The sequence below is a fragment of the Geotrypetes seraphini genome, chromosome 9, assembly GCF_902459505.1.
Source record: "Geotrypetes seraphini chromosome 9, aGeoSer1.1, whole genome shotgun sequence".
In the NCBI taxonomy this organism is placed as follows: Eukaryota; Metazoa; Chordata; class Amphibia; order Gymnophiona; family Dermophiidae; genus Geotrypetes; species Geotrypetes seraphini.
In genome coordinates, this window is record NC_047092.1 from 27,535,447 (window position 1) to 27,557,943 (window position 22,497).

The 22,497-nt window shown below is 42.2% G+C and overlaps 1 protein-coding gene across 9 annotated transcripts in view; it reads left to right on the forward strand.

The window, feature by feature from the left end:
• Positions 1-22,497, forward strand: part of KMT2E (lysine methyltransferase 2E (inactive)) — a 451,336-nt gene that overhangs the window by 97,740 nt on the left and 331,099 nt on the right. For 6 of the 9 annotated variants that reach the window (XR_004540680.1, XM_033959237.1, XM_033959230.1 and 3 more), the window contains 2 exons: positions 2,939-3,052; positions 21,597-21,655. Coding sequence is in view for 8 of the 9 variants with exons in the window: in XM_033959237.1 (XP_033815128.1) it covers positions 2,939-3,052; positions 21,597-21,655 (173 nt within the window). In the remaining variant the exon portion in view is untranslated. Of the gene's footprint in view, positions 1-2,938; positions 3,053-20,585; positions 20,690-21,596; positions 21,656-22,497 lie in introns of those variants that run through there. The other 3 variants (XM_033959234.1, XM_033959235.1, XM_033959236.1) reach the window with 2 other exon arrangements.

Here is a 22,497-nt window from a genome sequence, read left to right on the forward strand (position 1 = left end):
CTCCATCCCATCTAAACCCTCCCAGCCATTGAAGCCCTCTCCAGCCCATCCTCCCCCAAACGGCCATATACAGACACAGACCGTGCAAGTCTGCACATTACTAACCTTAGTTCAATATTTAATATTATTTTCTGATTCTAGATCCTCTATGTTCATCTTGCGTTTCTTTGAACTCAGTCACTGTTTTCCTCTCCAAAACCTCTCTTGGGAGCGCATTCCAGGCATCCACCACCATCTCCATAAAGTAGAATTTCCTAATATTGCTCTTGAATCTACCACTCCTCAACCTCAAATTATGTCCTCTGGTTTTACCATTTTCCTTTCTCTGGAAAAGATTTTGTTCTGTTAATACTATTCAAGTATTTGAACGTCTGAATCATATCTCCCCTGTCCCTCCTTTCCTCTAGGGTATACATATTCAGGGCTTCCAGTCTCTCCTCATACACAAGCCTCCTACCATTTTCGTCGCCCTCCTCTAGGGTATACATATTCAGGGCTTCCAGTCTCTCTGGCACAAGCCTCCTACCATTTTCGTCGCCCTCCTCTGGACCGCTTCATGTCTTCTTACGTCCTTCTCCAGATACGGTCTCCAAAACTGAACACAATATTCCAAGTGGGGCCTTACCAATGACTTGTACAGGGGCATCAACACCTTTTTCCTTCTATTGGCTACGCCTCTCTTTATACAGCCCAACATCCTTCTTGCAGCAGCCACTGCCTTGTCACTGTTTTTTCACCTTTAGATCTTTGGACACTATCACCCCAAGATCCCTCTCCCCGTCTGTGCATATCAGCTTCTCACCTCCCATCATATACGGTTCCTTCCGATTATTAATCCTTAAATGCATTACTCTGCATTTCTTTGCATTGAAATTTAGTTGCCAGGCATTAGACCATTCCTCTAACTTTTGCAGATCCTTTTTCATATTTTCCACTCCCTCTTCGATGTCTACTCTGTTACAAATCTTGGTATCATCTGCAAAAAGGCACACTTTTCCTTCTAACCCTTCAGCAATGTCACTCACAAACATATTGAACAGGATCGGCCCCAACACCGAACCCTGAGCGACTTCCATTAACCACCACCCTCTGGCGTCTGTCCACAGCTAGTTTCTAACCCAGTTCACCACTTTGGGTCCTAACTTCAGCCCTTCAAGTTTGTTCAACAGCCTCCTATGAGGAACCGTATCAAAGGCTCCCAGTCAAAAAATTCAATCATGTTCGTTTGGCACGATTTACCTTTTGTAAAGCCATGTTGCCTCGGATCCTGTAACCCATTAGATTCAAGGAAGTACACTATCCTTTCTTTCAGCAACACTTCCATTATTTTTCCAACAACCGAAGTGAGGCTCACCGGCCTGTAGTTTCCTGCTTCATCCCTGTGACCACTTTTGTGAATAGGGACCACATCCGCTCTCCTCCAATCCCCAGGAACCACTCCCCTCTCCAGAGATTTGTTGAACAAGTCTTTAATAGGACTCGCCAGAACCTCTCTGAGCTCCTTTAGTATCCTGGGATGGATCCCGTCTGGTCCCATCGCTTTGTCCACCTTCAGTTTTTCAAGTTGCTCATAAACACTCTCCTCCGTGAACGGTGCAGAATCTACTCCATTTTCTCGTGTAACTTTGCCAGTCAATCTCGGTCCTTCTCCAGGATTTTCTTCTGTGAACACAGAACAGAAGTATTTGTTTAGCACATTTGCTTTTTCCTCATCACTCTCAACATATCGGTTCCCAGCATCTTTTAGTTTAGCAATTCCATTTTTCATCTTCTTCCTTTCACTAATATATCAGAAATAATTTTTGTCTCCCTTTTTTACATTTTTTAGCCATTTGTGCTTTCGCCAGACGTTTCTCTCTCTTGGCTTCTTTCAGTTTCACCCTGTAGTCCTTTCTGCACTCCTCTTCTTGGTTTATTTATATTTCACGAACGCCAACTCTTTCGCCTTTATTTTCTCCGCCACTAGTTTGGAGAACCATATTGGCTTCCTTTTTCTCTTGTTTTTATTTATTTTCTTCACATAAAGGTCCAAAGCCATTTTTGTGCTACTTATCTGTGCTTTCACAATAAACTTGTGAGAGATTTTCTGAAAGCTTGCTACAACTATCCCTGAACCTGGTAGTCTTCCAATGGGTTACTAGAGGTGATTTTAATATATTGCTTTTCTTCATGATATAAGGGTAAATCAAAAAGTAAAGGCAAAATACATTTAATGGCTTTAATAGGAGTGACTGTGAGCAATTGAACATATCACTTTTTTACATAGTCCCCATTCAAGACGATGCATTTGTTCTATTGTTGAACTAGCTTCTGCATTCCTGCAGAGAAGAAGTTTTTCGGCTGCTCCCAAAGCCAGGTGAGAACCGCTTCCTTTACTTTATCATCACAGGTGAGTCTGTGACCTTGCAGCGTCTTCTTCAGTGGACAGAAGATGTGATAATTGTTGGTCACCAAATCCAGGCTATAAAGAGGATGTGGAATACATTCAAACCCAAACAGTTGCACTGTCTCTTATCACTGCTGCTGTATGAAGACGTGCATTGTCATGGTACAGTGAGACTATTCTGGACAACATTCCTCTTTTGCTGCGAATTGCAGGTTTAAATTCATTTTGCAGCAGTGCACTGTAATTTTCACTGTTTTCCTGTACTATGTCCATACTGAGTCAATATCATATGGTAAATTTCCTTAGGTTTCACTCCCTCTGCCCAAAGAAAGCACACTACTGCACGTTGTTCTTCGATGGTGCAATCTTGCAGTAGAGTGTCCATGTTTTTGATCTTGTGACTGACACATGGCTAAGGGCCAAGCGCTTGTACTGGGCGTGGACAAACTATCCAACAGGCAATATACGAGTACATAAGTTGCATTTCACTAGCTCTGTTCTGGTTATCACGTAATTTAACAATTGCCTTTAATTTTTGATTCACCCTCGTAGATTATCAGTTTCACTGTTGAGTATGGGTTCAGAAATCCAGGGTGGTCCTACAGTCAATAATTCAGGAGGTGGGCTTGACAGACCAATGTCTCTCCAACATCCTAGGGATCAAAGGTATGAATTGCAACTGTTGGTGGGGGGGGGGGGGGGTTGGAGTGCATACTAATTGGTTTATAACTCTAGGTTTCTGTTGTGGATACACAGGAGCCCATACTGTAGCTATTAATTCACATTTCCCACAAACTGCAGAAGGGTATCACTTTAAGAACTTGAAACTCCACCCCTTCTGCAGTGGAGCACAGCACCCTCCTCATTTATTCCTTCTGTAAATAAACTCAGAAGGTGTTTTTTGCTTTTCTTTATTATATTTGAGTGTTTTTTCCATCTGATATTTGAAATTCTTTAGTGCTTGAAGGTCTGTTTGGGCATGTTCCGCCAGAGAAAGGATGCAGTCCCATGTGGGAGGACTGCTACTCCCAGGCCAATCTCACAATGTACCTGTGGAGCCAGTCTGCTTTGGGTCCTTTCAGGAGCTCGGGGTCCATCCCTCTGGGAGCAGCTCGCCTGCTGACTTTATCAGAAACTTGAGCGCAGGCTGTGGGGCCCCTGAGTAAGAACCCTAGGGCTATTAGGGAGCCGGCATTGTAATTTCACCCCTGTTGCTGCGTGATAAATTTCAGAGGTGAGGGTCAGTGGTCGGGCTGGCCAGCAATCAGAAGAATTCCTTCTACGGTTGAGGTCTGAGCAATATTTGAGGCAGAAATCCTTTCGCAAACAGGCACTTGAAGTCACAGTGAGTATCGCTATGGGGAACATCGGGGGGGGGGGTCTGGAGTTTTGAATTTTAGTGGTTTCTGGGGTTTGTACTTGGTTCCTCAAAAAATGCTTGGTTCTATGAAAATGCATATCCACATATCATTATACATTTAGCAGTGATATATTTAAAAGTGAAGGAAAAAGGATCTCAGATTTCACCCAACTCCAAATGTTACAACCAATAGCTTCCCTGTAATCTTCTGGAAATAGCTAGAATCTCTCTGAATAAAAGAAACTAATGTAATTTCAGAGATCCTTTTTCCTTCACTTTTAAACATATCACTACTAAATGTATAATGATATGTGGATGTGCACTTTCATAGAACCAAGCATTTTTTGAAGTACCATGTTTGTAGTTTGCTTGTTTTTGAGAACTATTAGTACTTGGTTCCCCCTCCTCCAAAACCCTAAAATCACTATTTTTAATATTTTGCTCCAATGGCCTGCATTTCGTGTGATTTTTTTTTTTTTTACAGCAGCCATCTTAGATTTTTAGCAATCTGATTTTAGACACCTTTTTTTCTGCTTCAAAACTGCTCGTTTTCCCAAGTGACTGTCTGATGGATTGCCCCAGGCCTTTCTAGTGCCGGTTCCTGTGTTGGTTGCCTAGAGTTTCCGGTTGAGGAGTGTCCATGTCGCACGTGTCACAGAACATGGGAAGAAGGGGCAGGAGCTTCAGGTTTGGCCCATAGTCAGTCCTCCAGGGCCTTGGAGCCCCCCCAAATCCTGGAAAAACTGTTCCAAGGGGAAGAGATCCTGCTCTGATGAAACTAGCAGCGATGGGGCAAAACACAAGTGCATGGTGGTGGATGATTCTGCTTCTCTTCTTGTCTGGGGTTGTGCAAGGAGCCTCAGATCCCCTGATGTAAGGCTTCTCACCTTTTATGGAAAGCCTGTTTTATGGAACCGGGAAGCACTGCACTGCCTGTGGGCATTCCTATTCTACTTAAGGGGGGATCCTTCTCCCAAGCAGGCATCCCTGCCTCATACCACACTGGCTCCCAGTGTTAGTGACCCTTCAGAGCAGGGCGGGAATTATTGGAAGCCCTTTTCCATGCCTTTGTTATTGCAGACTCATCTGTGACAGTGGATGATGTTGGATCCCTTTCAAGGTTCAGGGGGCAGGAGTGGCGGGTGATTCTATGCATCACCTTTTCAGGGCAGCTTCAGTTTCCCATGTGATTTCTGACACCCTGTTTATACTGCAACTCGATGCCCAGTAGCCCACCACCTCACAGTGCTCCGTCATGTGCGGCACTAATGCACAGACAAGCTTTTTTTCTGCTCACTTGGATCTTACCTTTTTGGTCACTGACCAGTGGGAGACTTCTGAAGGCTCTCTTAAGATGGCCAAGGCTGTCCTGGCTATATCTATTGCTCCGGACTTCCAGCAGCTGTTTATCCAACCGAAGGTGGACTCCCCAGTGGCACAAGTGACCAAGCACACCTCCCTTCCTAGTGAAGGAGGAGTGATGTGGAAGGATGCACAGGATCGTAGAGTGGATGCAGACCTGAAAAGACAGCTTGAAGTGCTGGCTTTTGGTATCAAAGCTTCAGTGGCTGCCTCCTTCGTAGCGCAAGCCTACCATAGACTAGTCCCTTGGAGCTTTGGGACTCCTGTCCCCACATGTTTAAGGAGGGTGTGGATTATGTGGCTAATGCTCTTTATGACATCACTAGAGTCCTGGGTAAAGTTTCAGCATACTCCTTTTCTGCCCACCAGAATCTTTGGGTCAGACATTGGGCGGGTGAATCAGCCTCCAAGGCCACTCTCAGCAAATTACCCTTTAGGGGGCAGATGCCATTTGGCAAAGGGCTAGACCAGTGTTTCTCAATTCGATCCTGGAGTACCCCCTTGCCAGTCAGGTTTTCAGGATATCCACAATGAATAGGCATAAAAGAAATTTGCATATATTGGAGGCAGTGTATGCAAATCAAGTTTAGGCAAATTCAATCTGGATATCCTGAAAACCTGACTGGCAAGGGGGTACTCCAGGACCGAGTTCAGAAACATTGGGTTAGACAATCTCATGCCAGTGTGGTGTATCACTGCCTCAAATCCTTCTCAGATAGTAGAAGCCATCGATCTGCCAGGGGCAATTGAGGCAATTTTAGTGCCTCTAGAATATCTCCTTTGGCTATTCATCTCACGGGCCCTTTTAGACATCCAGACAGTGTTTTGGCGGTTATTGGCACCAGCAATCTGCTGATTGGTCCTTTGCTGCAGTTGCCTTTTCCAGGGCAAATGGTCCCTATCGGAGAGCAAGTGGTTCATAAGTCATCTGGAAGCCATATGGTTGGCCTTGCTCTACTTGCAATCCTTTCTGATACGGAAAGGAGTCGGGATGTTTTTGGACAGTGCTACTACAGTGTCTTATGTAAAAAGACAGGTAGCATCAGAAGCACATCCCTTTGCTTGGAAGTTCGGTTGTTATTCCAGTGGGCAGAACTTCACTTGCAAGCTATTTCTACTGCCCATGTGGCAGGGGTAGAGAAATGTCCAAGCTGACTTTCTCAGCCAGCAGACTCTGGATTCCGGAGAGTAGTATCTGTCTCAAAAGACGTTTTGCCTCATAGTTCAGAGTTGGGGCAAACTGGGCATGGATCTCATGGCTTTGGCCAGGAATGTGAAAGCATCCTGCTTCTACAGTCGCAGAGTCAAGTGGGGAAGCTGAGGGCTGGACACCCTGTTTCAACCCTGGCCCTCAGATCTGCTTCTCTATTTCCACTGTGGGCCATGGTGGGTCAGATCTTCCACAGTATAGCGATCATGCCACCATGATTCTGATAGCTTTATGGTGGCTGAGACAACCTTGTACTCCCTTCTACTTCAACTCAGCAGCAGGGAGTCGTACCTTCTACCAGTTTTTCCATCTCTGCTTACATAGAGTCAAGAATCTCTACTTCATCCCAACCTGCAGTCTCTGCACCTGACTGCTTGGTACCTCTCAACATAACTCCTCTTCAGTTTTCTCAACCTGTAAGAGACATTTTAGAGGCTTCTAGATAGCCTGCCACTAGACAATGCTACCTCCAAAAATGGTCTAGATTTTCTACGTGGTGCATCTCTCATGATAAGGAGCCTCAGCATTCCTCCTTATCTTTTGTTCTGGATTATCTTTTACACTTATCCTCTTCTGGCTTCAAGTCTACATCTATCTGAGTCCATCTCAGTGCAATTGCTGCTTTCCATCAGCCTATTGAAGGGAAACCCCTCTCTGCTCATCCGGTGGTTTCCAAATTCATGAAAGGACTTTTCAAAGTTAAACCTCCTCTCAAACCGCCTCCAGTGGTTTGAGATCTCAATAGTGCTCTTGCTCAGTTAATGAATCTTCCATTTGAACCAATGTCTACAACTCATCTGAAATATCTCACTTGGAAAGTAGTGTTTCTCATTGCCCTCACATCTGCTCGAAGAGTCAGTGAGCTGCAAGCTTTAGTTGCTGATCCACCTTTTACTGTGTTTCATCATGACAAGGTTGTCCTTCATACTCATCCTAAATTTTTACCTAAAGTGGTTTCAGAATTTCATTTCAACCAATCAATTGTTCTTCCAGTGTTTTTTCCAATGCCTCATTCTCATCCTGGAGAATCAGCTCTTCTTACTCTGGACTGTAGACGTGCTTTGGCCTTCTACTTGGAACGCACCAAACCACAGAACTCTTCAACTTTTTGTCTCTTTCGATCCAAACAAGTTGGGACATCCAATCTCTAAGCGTACATCTCCAACTGGATGGCTGCTTGTATCTCTTTCTGCTATGTCCAGGCTGGACTGCATCTACAGTCTTGTGTCACAGCCCATAAAGTCTGAGCAATGGTGGCTTCAGTAGCTTTCCTCAGATCCACTCCTATTGAGGAAATTTGCAAAGCTGCCACCTGGTCCTCGGTTTATACTTTCACCTCTCACTATTGTGTGGATGTTTTCTGCAGACGGGATGGCCATTTTAGCCAGAGAGCATTACAAAATTTATTCTCCTAAGTTGTCAACGCTCCCACTATCCAATTCTGGTTAGCTTGGAGGTCACCCATATGTGAGATAGGCTGCCTGCTTGTCCTGGGATAAAGCACAGTTACTTACAGTAACAGTTGTTATCCAGGGACAGCAGGCAGCTATTCTCACAACCCACCCACCTCCCCTGGTTGGCTTCTCTGCTAGCTATCTGAACTGAGGAGACTTGCCCTGTGCTGGGCGGGAAGGCACTAGTGCATGCATGGTATGGCTGACTCAAAACTTCTGATGTTTCTGCAAGCAAGTATGCTTGCAAGGCTGTCTGCATCGGGGCTCCGTGGATGACGTCACCCATATGTGAGAATGGCTGACTGTTGTCCTGGAGAGCAACCGTTATGGTAAGTAACTGTGCTTTACAGTAAGTAACCTCCAGGAAATTCCTCAGATTACAGGTAGCACAGCAGTATTATCAATACAAGGTCCTGCCCTTTGGCCTGGCATCCTCTCCCAGAATGTTCACCAAGTGCCTGGTTGTAGTGGCTAGGGGCATTGGGGGCTCAGGATCTCCAAGTGTTTCCCTATCTGGACGATTGAATGATCAAAGGTCCAACCTCGGAAGAGGTGATTGTAGCGACTTGCTTAAAAGTTGGGTTGTTTCAGCAGTTGGGTTTCGAAATCAACTTTCCCAAATCCCAAGTTCAACCTTCTCAATATATTGGAGCTTTTCTAGGCACCATTCAGAGTGTTTCTTCCTCAGCAAAGGCTAGAAAATTTGATTTAGCTTTGCAGACAGACTTCTCACCTTCCATCACTTTCGGCCAGGCAAATAGTAGTACTGTTGGGTCACATGGCTTCTACAATGCATGTTGCTCTATTTGCGAGGCTTCATCTCTGGACGCCTCAAGCTCTCAACCCTTTTTCTGAACACATTACGGTTATCCTTCACTTTGACAATCCCTGCAGTGGTGGATGAATTCTTCCAATCTTTCCAGAGGGTTCCACACACCTCCACATCAAAAGGTTCTGTTCACGGGCTCAGCCACTTATGCTTGGGGGGGCTCATTTGGGTGTTCTTCGCACTTAAGGTCACTGGTCAGCCCAGGACCAGCTTTGCCATATCAATCTGTTGAAACTCAGAGCGATCTACAATGCTCTCAAAACTTTTCAGCACATTGTTACCAACCACGTCCTTCTTATCTGCATGGACAATCAGGTCGCATTGTATTACATAAACAAGCAAGGCAGCACGAACTCTCTCCGTCTTTGTCAGAAGGCCCATATTTCTGAAAGCAATATACATTCAAGGGAAACAGAATTCTCTTGCAGGCAAACTCAGCAGGTTTTTTCAGCCACACGAGTGGACGCTCAACTCTGCAGTCCTGCATCACATCTTCTCTCAGTGTGTCCCCCCACAACTACAAGCTGTCCCAGTTTTGTTCCAGGCAGTACTCCTCAGCGTCTGGAAGCAGATGCTTTTCTATTGGATTGGACACACAAGTTTCTCTATGCATTTCCTCCAATCCTTCTCCTCAAGACACTTGTCAAGCTCAAATGGGAGGAGGCCACCATGATTCTCATAGCTCCATGATGGCCCAGACATCCCTGGTTTTCCCTTCTACTTCAATTCAGTATCAAGGAACCAATCCCTCTTCAGATTTTTCCATCTCTTCTCACACAAAGTCACGGATCTCTTCATCCCAATCTCCAGTTGTTGCACCTGACAGCTTGGTACCGTTCAGGCTGACATCAGCTGACCTTCATCTTTCCCAACCTGTCAGACTTATCTTACAGCATAAATCCAATATCAAATTCCAAGTTTCCAACCTTTAGAATATTCTTTCTATGTTACTCCTTTAAATCCTTAACTGATGTTGCTACTTCTGTTTTAGCCATAGACCTCAGAAACACCCCTCTTCTGTCCCATAAAGGTTATGATCTCATAACGGGGAGATTCATGTGTAACCTCCTCATCGGTCAAGGCTTAAATTTTTAATGGCTGATGCTCAATAATTTCATATTTATTTTGAACACTTTTTATACTTTAAAATGACTAATGAAGTTTATGTACTTATCTTCAAAAGTGTTGCTGTACTTAGGCTAGTGGACCCGACATGTTTCGCTGCCGCTTCGTCAGGGATCCACTCTTGCCGTTAACCACCATCCCGCATAGACTCTTAGGATACAAGACTTATCTTAGAAGCATCACGAAAACTGTCTATGCAACAGTATTATCAGCAGAAATGGAAACGGTTTTCCATGTGGTGTATTCTTTATCATCATGTTTCTAAATCCACCTCTGTATCTTCAGTTTTGGATTACCTTCTACATTTATCCAATTCAGGCCTCAAGACCACCTTGATTAGAATTCATCTCAGTGCTAACAATGCTTTTCATAGACCAGTAGATGGAAAACCTCTTACTACTCATCCTCTTGTATCCAGATTTATGAAAGGACTTTATAATGTCAAACCACCTCTCAAATCACCTTCAGTGGTTTGGGATTTTAATGTGGTTCTTGCTAGACTAATGAAGCCTGCTTTTGAACCAATGTGTATTGCTTATCTCAAATACCTCACTTGGGAAGTAGTTTTTCTCATCTCCCTTCTGCTCAAAGAGTAAGTGAACTTCAAGCACTGGTGGCGGACCCACCTTTCACAGTGTTCCACCATGATTAAGTTGTGCTGTACCCATCCAAGGTTTTGTTGTTTGGTTTTTTTTTAGTTCAATCTTTATTAAGTTTTAACAACTTACAAAGAAATGTAACACAAATATATTATAAACATATGTAAACATGTAGCAAGAAATTTTAACAGTCATGTCATTATCCCTCCCTCCCAAACCCTCACCCTTTCCCCACCCTACCACTTTCCCATTTGACTGGCAGGTCAATCATACAATCACACATACTGCTTAACAAAACCTTCTAAGGGGCTCCTAACATCTTTAAATAAAGCCATATTCCCAGACCTTTCAGCTAAGTTAGCTTCATATCTATAAAAGAGATATACTGTCTCCCACCAAAAAATGAAAATTCAAAAGTGTGAAGTCTTTCCAGTTCTTAACTAAGGTTCTTTTCTAAAGTCATCACTGAATTTCATCTCAATCAATCTATTGTACTTCCAGTGTTTTTCCCTAAGCCTCATTCTCATCCTGGACAGACAGCTCTTCACACTCTAGACTGCAAAGGAGCGTTGGCTTACTACTTGCAGAGAACTCAGCCACATTGAACTTCTCCTCAACTTTTTGTTTCCTTTGATCCTAACAAGTTGGGACGTCCTGTATCGAAGAAAACAATTTCTATATGGTTGGCGGCTTGTATAGTCTTCTGTTACATTCCATTAGTGACTTCTTTTTTTAAGTCACGGTTTTTTTATTGTAAAAGTTTTACAATCAATAAAACAAAAGCATAGTAACATCAACAAACCATGTGATGGGCAAATACAATTACAATCATGAAAAAAGTTGCTATAACAATTAGAACTATATTCCTTGGAAGCAATCCAACATAAGAAAAGAACAAATCACATGAGTAAAACATTGTCTATAATAAAATAAAACAAAAAGGAGGGAAGAAAAGAAAAGAGGAAGATAAAGGAAGAAAGTAAGTTAAGTAAAAAAAAATAAAAATTAATAAATAGAAGATAAATAAAAATAAATAAAGAAATACCTAAGAGCTGGAGCTTTGGAGGTAAAGTTTGAGAGAGTTCCATTTAGCAAGAAATTGAGGGAATCTGCCGCATTTTTTTGCCAAATATGCTTCATATCTATAAGTTAAGCAGACAAGATTCCACCATTGTGTTACGGACACCTTAGATAGATCTTTCCAGGAGTTAAGAAGAAGTTTCAAAGCAAGGGAGATAAGAATATCAAAGAGAAAAGCATCAGAGGAAGAGAGAGGGTGTGGTAAAGCAGAGGATTTAAGTAATAACATTTGGTATGAGAGAGCCACATTGATATGAAAAAGAGAACAGATAGTGTTCCACAGAGACGACCAATATGTTTGGATAGAGGGACAGAGAAATAATAAATGTTTGAGGGAGCCGATATCTGTAGAACATGTCCAGCACTCCTTTGCAAAGGTAGGATTAATACGATTTGATTTAATCGGGGTCCATTGGGCTCTGTGACAAAGGAAAAATAGGCTTTGAGTAATGGAAGCCGACCTAGAGGAATGAAAAATAGACCGAAGATAAGAGGACCAATCACAATCAGAAATAGGGCAGCCAATATCTTCCTCCCAGGATTTTTTAACAGAGGAAAGAAGTGGGAATCGAAGTTCCTTAAGAAGGTTATAGAACTTGGAAGCTGAATGGCCCAGATTACGGAATTGAGTGGAAAGAGTTAACAAAGTTGGGGATTGGCGATTAGTTTTCAGGTCACCATCAAGTTTACGTAAAGCTGAACGTAATTGTAACCATTGATAGAAGTAAGAGTCAGGAAGGCCAGATTTATATTGAAGCTCGTAAAAAGTGAGCCATGAGCCATCAGGATGACATAGTGCAGAGATATCCCAAATATGATAAGTAGTCCAGGATGGCCAGAATACTGGTTTTTTCTCTATTAGTAGTTTAGGGTTTCTCCATAAGGGGCATAGTGTGGATTGAGACCAAGGACAAACTAATAAGCGGTCTATGTCCTGAAGTGTGCGGAGGGAAGTGAGAAGTATAGGGTTACGAGTTTTAAGTTGTAAGTGTGTGGACCCAAGAAGTCGTAATGTAGGAATAGGATGTAGAAGGGCCATTTCAAGTCGAAGCCAATTGGGGGCCATTGTGTTAGTACATGAATCCGAAGAATGTAACCATTCGGATCCCTGTCTCAACAAGAAGGCTTGGTGATAAAGAAATAAATCAGGGAAGTTAACACCTCCAGCCGATTTGGGAGATTTGAGTTTACGTTGCGAGATTCTGTGTGGTTTATTGTTCCATAGGAAATCAAGAAGTAGTTTTTCTAAATGTTTGTAGAAGGAGTTAGGAAATAGAAGAGGAAACATAATAAACATATATGTAATTTTTGGAATGACCATCATCTTAAGGGTATCTAATCTCCCCCACCAAGATAAATGTAGAGGAGACCAGTTGGACAAAGCGGATTTCACAGAGGAAACAGTCTTAGACATGATAAGGTCCATTGTTATCTTGAGGTCTTTGTCAAATGGGACACCTAAATATTTCATCCCTGTGGATATCCAAGTGAACGGATATGAGGGAAGAGTGAAGGGTGTGCAGGCATCGTTGAGGGGCATGAGCTCAGTTTTGTCCCAATTGACCTTATACCCAGACATAGAGGAGAATTGAGAAATAAGATCAATGAGAGAATGCAAAGACTGTTCAGGGTCAGAGAGATATAGGAGAATGTCATCAGCATAAACAGACAGCTTAAATTCCAAATCAGCAATAGAGATTCCTTTAATAGAGGTAGATAATCTGATATGAGCCAGGAGGGGTTCTAAAGCTAGGTTAAACAATAAGGGGGATAAAGGACAACCTTGACGTGTGCCCCGTTGGAGGGTAAAAGATTCAGAGAGAGCATCATTAACTATAATCTTAGCAGTAGGGTTGGTGTATAATAAAGAAATCATATGAATAAATTCAGCAGGGAATCCAAAGTGGCGAAGGACACAAAATAAGTATTTCCATTCCACTCTGTCAAAGGCCTTTTCAGCATCAAGAGAAGCCACTAAGAGGGGTTGGTCTCTTGACAGAGTGGAATGGAGAATGTGGCATAATAATCTGGTATTGTCTGCTCCGTAACGGCCCTTTAAAAAACCAACTTGATCTCTATGTATAAGAGAAGACATAACAGAGTCTATTCTATTAACTAAAATTTTTGCAAAAATCTTATAGTCCAAATTCAGCAAAGAGATAGGTCTATAATTTTTGACATATTGGGTATCCCTGTTGGGCTTTGGCAGAACAATAATACTGGCTTCATGGAAGCGGGATAAACAATTAGGAGAAGCAATAATAGACCGATAATATGACAAAAGATGTGGAGTCAAGGAGTCCGAGAGAGTTTTGAAGAATTCCGCAGGAAGACCATCAGGTCCTGGTGCTTTTGAAGAAGCCATAGAAGAAATAGCACGTTGGATTTCATCAGTAGAGATAGGATGATGCAGAGATTCACGCTGAGACGGGGTAACAGATGGCAAATGTGCAGACTTCAGAAATTCGGAAATCACATCTTCTGGACAGGTAGATTCTGAAGTGTACAGAGAGGCGTAGAAGGAATGAAATTCTTTGAGAATGTCAGAAGTGGTATTGTGGATTGAACCAGAGGCTGACTTGATGTGAGAAATCCGATGTTTGGATCTTTGCCCTTTAAGATAGGAAGCCAGATGATGGCCCGCCTTATTGGAGGTAGCATAATATGAGGCTGATTGGCGGAATAGTGAGACAGAAGCAGATGAACTAAAAATCTCGTTGTATTGGAACTTAAGTTGTTGTAGGGATTTATAAAGAGTGGAGTCAAAAGAACCATATAATTGTGATTCCAAGGCATGTATTTCCTGTTCCATACGTTGAAGGTTAGATTTCTTAGTTTTGAGTTGATAAGCTGAGTAGCTAATACATTCCCCTCTCAACCAGACTTTATAAGATTCCCAGACCGTGGTAAAGTTGGATACAGAAGATTCATTCCGGGCAAAAAAGGCATTAGATTCAGCAGTAATGTGAGATAGAAACTCTTCATTGCTAAGAAGCAGGTTATTTAACCATTAGTGACTTCTATTCTGCTTATACCTTCCAGTTCTAGATAGATCACAGAGAAAGATAACTGGACATTTCCAGGAAGAGTTACAAAAAAAAGAAAGGGTCCTAATTACATGGATGAGACTTTGCTCAGAAAATTTCAAGTTAGGGATGGTTAAAGAGGTGAATTAGTTTTCCTTGATAAATTTTCTGTTTTGCTCAGGCTGGGCTCCAACTGGAGAAGCGAGTCACAGCCCACAAAGTCAGAGCAATTCTGGTCTCCTTATCTCAAGAAAGATATAGTGGCGCTAGAAAAGGTACATAGAAGAGTAACCAAGATGATAAAGGGGATGGAACTGCTCTCATAAGAGGAAAGACTAAAACAGGGCTCTTCAGCTTGGAAGAGAGATGGCTGAGGGGAGATATGATTGAAGTCTACAAAATCCTGAGTGGAGTAGAACGGGTACAAGTGGATCGATTTTTCACTCCGTCAGAAATTACAAAGACTAGGGGACACTATATGAAGTTTCAGAGAAATACTTTTAAAAACCAATAGGAGGAAATATTTTTTTCACTCAGAGAACAGTTAAGCTCTGGAACACATTACCAGAGGTTGTGGTAAGAGCGGATAGCATAGATGGTTTTAAGAAAGGTTTGGGCAAGTTCCTGGAGGAAAAGTCCATAGTCTGTTGTTGAGAAAGACATGGGGAAGCCACTGCTTGCCCTAGATTGGTAGCATGGAATATTGCAACTCCTTGGGTTTTGGCCAAGCTTGATGAGTCTCAGCAAGCTCTTGTAACATCTTGGATTATGGCACCAGGCAGACAGCATACATCTCGTGACATCATGTCTGGTCTGCAGATGGACGCTTCTGTACCCCTCAGAAGGGAATGGCCAACTACTACTACCTTACGCATCCTAGTGGTCACAGGTCCGTTCTTTTTGGTATTTCAAGCTCTGGTCTTTCCTCTCCTTGGGATGCTCTCATCTTCTCCACTTCCAGGACAGCATACCAGTTCTTCAGTTTAAGGGCGGGGGCAGTCACAATACCAATCTTACAGTGTTCCATAATCTGAGTCCAGCTGTCATCCATCAGCACAAACTCTTCTTCCCCATTACTGGAAATCTTTGACACCTCAAGAACCATTTCATTGATGTACCTCTCATTTTCACGGATTCTTCTCAATCTTGCCACCTCCTCTCGGTTCTTTTACTTCTTTCATGAGGGATTCAAGCTGAAGACAACTTGTACATGGAACTACTCCCTCTGCCTGGGTAATATTTTCTGTCTGCACAGAGACAGAAGATGTAACCTGAGCCACAGCTTTGGTGATATGATGTTTCCCAGCCGTACTGTGGTGCAGAAGAACTTACACCTGAAAGAACCCCCCCCCCCCCAATGAAAGAGCAGAAATATCCTACCAAAGTAATGCCCTGTTCTAGAGGCAGACAATAGTTCACAAGTTATTGAGAAAGACATGGGGGAAGACACTGCTTGCCCTGGATCGGTAGCATGGAATGTTGCTACTCTTTGGGTTTTGGCCAGGTACTAGTGACCTGGATTGGCCACTGTGAGAACAGGCTACTGGGAATGATGGACCATTGGTCTGACACAGTAAGGCTATTCTTATGTTCTTAAGCTTAGCCTCCCCTTCAGACTTTAGGGCTGAGGAACTTTTGTGGGGGTCTGTCTACCAGGAGAAAATCCATCCAAGAGACCCAGAACAGTGGTATGCCTAAGCATAAGAGCGAAGCCACAGAACCCAAGAGACGTATGGTGGAGTTATCTAAAGGGGACTTAGTGTTGCCTAGTAAAGCCATTTCTCCTGAATTTGTTAATTTGATGTGAAGAGCTTGTTTGGATAATAGGGATCCTTATATAAGGTCTGGCAGTGAACCAGTGGTCAAGCAAAGGGGCTTGGGCTCCAGGACGCATCAGTGTCATTGGCAGAGGCTGTGGACCTTTCTAACAGGTGCTCTGAAGGCGAGAGATCAGTCTGTATGCCCTTGCTGTCATAGAATGACTCTTCCCTGCTGGGCGGTTTGGCATCGCAAGAACAAGTATGCAGGAAACTTTGGTAGCCTTCGACCAAGGGGATGATCCCACAGTACTCTGGCGGTTCAAGCCTTTGGCACTTTTAACAAAGTAACATAGTAAATGATGGCAGATAAAGACTTGAACGGTACATCCAGTCTACGCATTAGTTATTTTCATTAAAAAATGCATGATTAAATTAACTTTTGTCTCTTCTAGTAGATTGACGAGGCAAGATTTTCCTGGACTAAATCCGTGATGGCTTTGTTTCATTAGTCCATGCTTATGTATATGTTCTGTCATTTTGTTCTTTTGTCCAGAATCAACAAAAGACTCGCAGGTCTATAATTTCCCGGATCACCTCATGAACCCTTTTTTAAAATTTAGTTTTAGGTTGGCCGCCTTCCAGTTATCTGGTACTATGCTAGATTTTAAAGATAAATTATAAATTACAAATAATAGCTGTGCAAGTTAAATTTTAAATTCTGTCAGAACTCTTGGATATATACCATCTGGTCCAGGTAACTTGCAACTGTACAATTTATCAAATTGACCTAATACATCTTCCAATATTAAAGAGATTTGTTTCAGTTTCTCTGGCTTATCAGCATTGAATACCATTTCTGGCACTTCTCCTTCACATCTTCGGTGAAGACTGAAACAAAGCATTGATTTAATCTCTCCGCTATGGTCTTGTCTTGTCTGAGCACCCCTGTTACTCCTCGGTCATCTAGGTCCTGCTGATTCTTTCCCAGCTTCTTGCTTTTATTATACCTAAAATGTTTTTTACTATTTGTTTTTGCTTCCATGCTGGCTGTCATTTGCTCTTCTTTCCATGTTTGTTAATACTTGGACTACATCTGGTCTGGGTTTCAAGATAGTACTTTTAAACAAAATCCATGCTTGATTTAAAGTCTTAACCTTTCTGGCTGATTCTTTTAGCTTCTTTTAATAGTTTTCTTTTTATCATTGTCTTTCTTTCAAAAATTAATTGCTGCTGCATTAGATTTTCTTTGTAATTTCACTCCAGATATGAGCTCAAACTTGATCATGTTATGAGTACTGGTTTTCAGCAGACCAAACACTGTTACATCTCATATTGTGCCCTGCATTCCAGTAAGGACTAGATCTAAAATAGCTCCCCCTCTTGTTGGTTTATGGACCAGTTGCTCCAAGAAGCAGCCATTTATCTGTAGAATTTTTACCTCCCTAGTGTTTCCTGATGTAACAGTTAACCAATAATGGGGTAATTGAAATCACCTATTATACCGTTGCCTAATTTGCATTCTAGTGCAAAAGATCAATGGGTTGTGTTCCACATCTCAGAAGTCTGACACTGCTCTGTGCTTCTCAGTTCATCCTGCTGCACGCGAGTTGAAGGTATCAATCTGACCTGCTCTGTTCTCTGTATTTCCCAGCAGGTCCCTTCCACTCAGGGTTCTATCCTGAGTGGAGTGAGAATGCAGCCCATTTCTTTTCCCTGGCATTCTGATATGAGTGTTTTAGTCACAGAGCACTGGGATGCTCCTGAGGTACACTAAAGGTAGCCAAAACAATGTCTAGGCTTTATCCTATGACACAGAATGCTCGTTCAGCCTAAGGAGGATTCCTTGGTTACTCGGGTAACCAAGCGCATGTCCCTGCCATGTGAGGAATGTGTAGTAGTAAAGGATACAAAGAACTACATTCTCTAGTCTATATAAATGTATGAAATAATTAAATTATATTTCAAAATTTCTTCAGTGCTCAGAGATTTCTTGAATTTTAGACCATTTGTGTGTGTTAAATCCACCACTGAATATCTTGTTTCTCAGTCATAGCACATTTCTCACACAGGAAACATCTCAACTTATCTTAGAAAATTGCTTAATTTTTAATGATTGATTGTACTTAGCTTTTGGCTTTAAAGTTCTTCAGGGTTCTGATGCATTTCACAAATTGCTGATTCAGAGAACCCTCACAAGGCAATGACAAATTCTTAACCAAATGGATGTTTTAATTCACACACTTTGGTCTTTGCAAATGAAATATAAATGTTTAAGAAAAACGTGATACTGTGAGCTTAATATGCATTAAAATCATGCCATTATATTATAAGTATTATGTCTGGACAATACCTAGTTTTACATGCAAGTAATGGTTCAAAGACGCCGGCTGCCTGGCCACTCCTTCTTTTATGTACGTAATAGGTGACATCATGATCTTGGGGCCAATGAAATTGTGGCGCCAAAAATGAAAAATTAGTGTAGGAATGCGCACCACTCGATCTCTCAATTGAGACCGAGAAGAGTGGATGTGGTCCTAAAGAGGCAATTTGAAGCTTTGACTTTAGGGATCAAGGCAGCTGCAGCATCCTCTTTTGTGGCATGCTCTTGTCATACCTAGATGTGTAGGCTCACCCTGGCAGAGGAAGAGCCTTTACCCCAGCTTATTCTAGCAGGAGTGGATTATGAAGCCAGTGCTCTCTACAACATCATTATCAATGTCATCACTTATTCCATGTCAGCCTGAAGAATGCTCTGGATCAGGCAATGGGTGGGAGATTCCTCCTCCAAGGCTACTCTTAGCAGACTCCCTTTCAAGGTGCAGATGTTTGGAAAGGGTCTGGACAATCTGATGGCCAGCGTTGCAGATCGCTGGCCAAAATCTCTGCCTGAGGTTCTGTGTGGTCTAATTTTCGTAATTCCAGTGCTTTCGACAGAGCCTTATCTCAGAGATCCTATCACAGATCAAGACAGAGATTCACAGGAGCTAGGTGAAGCCAAGCCTCCAGTTCTTCTCCTATAGCAGCCTGTAAGAAAGAGCAATGATGCCAGGGCTGAAATCTGCCCTCTCAGGATAGGATGAAGGCTCTCAACATATGCGGAGGTTTGGGCGCAGATCTATTCAGACTGCTGGATACTTGAGATCATTTGGGGAGAGTATAAGCTTGAGTTCACCCATCCCTTAACAGACTCCCAGTGGGGTGCCCAGAAATGTCATGCAGTCTTGGAAACAGTGCAGAGACTTGTAGAAATTCAGGCCATAGAGCTAGTGCTGCTAGAAGAATCAGGTTCGGGCATATGCTCCATATATTTCATAGTGCCCAAAAAAGGCTCAGAAGATTGAAAACCCACTCTAGATTTCACACACTTCAATGTGACCTGGAGGGTTCCATGCTTTTGCATGGAAACCATGCAGTCACTTATGTGGGGGAATTTCTAGCTTCTCTAGACTTGACAGACTTGACTTCTACCTGCATATTCCCATATTTCTAGAACATAGGAGATTCCTGAGATTCCATGTGATAAAAAAGACATGATCTGTTCTCGGCACTCCCATTTGGGTTGGTAACAGTACTCCCGCATGCTCACCAAGGTAATGATGTTGGTAGCAGCTGGGCTGTATATTGAATTTTCAAAAAAAGAGCCAACTTGTTCCATCTTAATTTTTGGAATACTTGAGAGTACTCTTCAATAAGACAGAAGGCCAGATCTATCTTCCAGAGGCATGCAGACAGAAGCTTTGCGAAATATGAGTTGGTCCCTCTGATCACAGTCATTATTATGGGGTATGCCCATTAGATTATCTTCGTGGGTGATTCTTACACTGGTTGCTAGCCTGTTCAACTGGGGGAGGCTATTGCAAAAGATGCCCTGTCCAGGGGTGTTGGTCGACCTCCCAGAGAAAATGGTCAAACAACAGACCTGGAGCTTTGTGCTATTTGAATGGCATTACAGAAGCTGAATAAGAGTCTGGGAGGACAGGTGGTCCGAGTCTTCTTGGACAGTGCTACAGCAGTGGTATATGTCAATCACCAGACACCAAGAATGCTGTGCCTGGAAGCCCATTTACTCTGTTTGGCAGAGCTGCTTCTACAAATCAGGAAGTTTGAGTCAAAATGAGATTTTGATATTGGTCATTTCTCAAGGGTTTGAAGAATGATCTCTTGCTATAACACATTAGGGAAATGTTTGAGCTCCATAAATGTTTCTGATTGGTCTGGTTATTTCGATGTTTCGATTGTTCAATTAAAATGTTTAACATGCTTGTTTTACTTTCTGAGCAGAACAGATCTGTAGTTCAGGGAATCTTTCTGTACCCCTCCTTATATGTTCTTATATAGGGCTATTGCTTGCAATGGTACAAAATGAAGGGGGCAGCAGAACCCTCTGGAGGAGGGGCTGAAAATCTGGAATGAATTACATCTGCTTGGTTCGTGAGCATGGGGAGAATGCCTGCTGTCCTGAAAAATACACCTATCTATTAGAAAAGATATTAGCAAGGTAAGAACGTAATCTGTTTTAATAAAGATAGTAAGAAAAAGTACATACAGTATTTATTTATTTACCAACCACTTAAAACCTAAGTGGTGTACATTTAGGTACTCGAGCATTTTTCCCTATCTGTCCTGGCAGGCTCACACTCTATCTAATGTACCTGGGGTCAATGTGGGATTAAGTGACTTGCCCAGGGTCACAAGGAGCAGTGTGGGGTTTGAACCCACAACCCTCAGGGTGCTGAGGCTGTGGCTCTAACCACTGTACCACACACTCCCCCACAGTTTAAGCTTTGATGAACAGCCCAAAAACTTAAAAAGTCCCACTTAGCTTGAAAATTAACCAGGAGTTCCTGATGTTGTGAAAAATTTCACTTAGTTCAAACGCTCGCTTGTTGAGCAATGTGTAGTACCATCTGAACTAAGCAAAATTTTTTACGTCAGGAACTGCTGGCTAATTTTCAAGTTAAGTGGAACTTTAAAATTTTTGGGCTGTTCATCTGTGCTTAAACTGTGAGATATGAAAAAGACTATTAACAGAGAACGGAGGTGGACATATAGAAAGTAAAAATGAAACAAAAAAATAGGAAAGGAAAATAGGAATTGGACACATTTGATGTTTCAAAAATAAGGGGGAGGTTTTTGTGACTAATGATGGCTCGATAATATGTGAGTAGGACAGGAATATTATGTTCCAAAGTTCTAGCTCACTGAGCTCTTGTTTGCCTCCACCCATTTAAAATTGTTTCATCATTTGTATCTTTTGTGTTAAATGGTTACAAGTTTATAGCCTGAACCTGCTTGGTTATTTTGTATCTTTTTATAAGAATATTTTTCTCTCTGTGAGATTTTGTCTTTGTACACTATAGTTAATTATAACAAATTTGAATTGAAAATCATAATCCTTTTGGCAGGGCATTGGATAAAGAGAGAGCAGTATTGCTACAGCGAAGGAAAAGGGAAAGTATGTCAGGTGGGTAAAAATTATTTTTTATATTACATTACATTACATTAGAGATTTCTATTCCGCCATTACCTTGCGGTTCAAGACGGGTTACAAAAGAGATAAAAAACGGAGGGTTACAATGGAAGAACATTTGTCCTTTCTAGATAGGTAAAGAGTAGGTTATGTAGTTTCTGTGTGGTGGGAAGAGGGAGGGGGGAAGTACTGTAAGTTTGAAGTTAGGGCTGTTTCAGGAATTTCTTGAAGAATGTAGTTTTTATTTCTTTTCTGAAGTTATGGCTGTTTCAGGAATTTCTTGAAGAGTATAGTTTTTATTTATTTTCTGAACGTCTTGTAGTCTGGCTTCGTTATCAGTAGACTGGAGATTTAGTTATCTACCAGTTTAGCTGCTTGAGTGGCCAGGAGACCATCGTATAGTTTTTTTCCATTTTACTTCTTTGATTGAGGGGTGTGTGTTTTTCTATGTCTGATTGAGATGGTTTGGATGAGGCGGTTGTTCAGGTAGGTTGGGATACTTTTGCCAGAGGGCTTATTCTTTGTACCTAGGCCTGAGGTTGTTGATATTTAAAGCATGAAATCTTATATGAAAAATAGTGTTATACAACACTAAGGGCTCCTTTTACTAAGCTGTGGTAGCAGTTTTAGCACGCGCTGAATTGCCCCACGCGCTAGACCCCAACGCCAGCATTGAGCTTGCTTTAGTTCTAGCTGCGTAGCACAGGTTTCGCGCGTGCTAAAAACACTATCGCAGCTTAGTAAAACGAGCCTTTAGTAATTTCAAAAATGTTTTTAAAGGGAAAATCTTTCATCCTCTGTTTTAATTGACCCTCTCATCTGACAGCTAAGGAAAC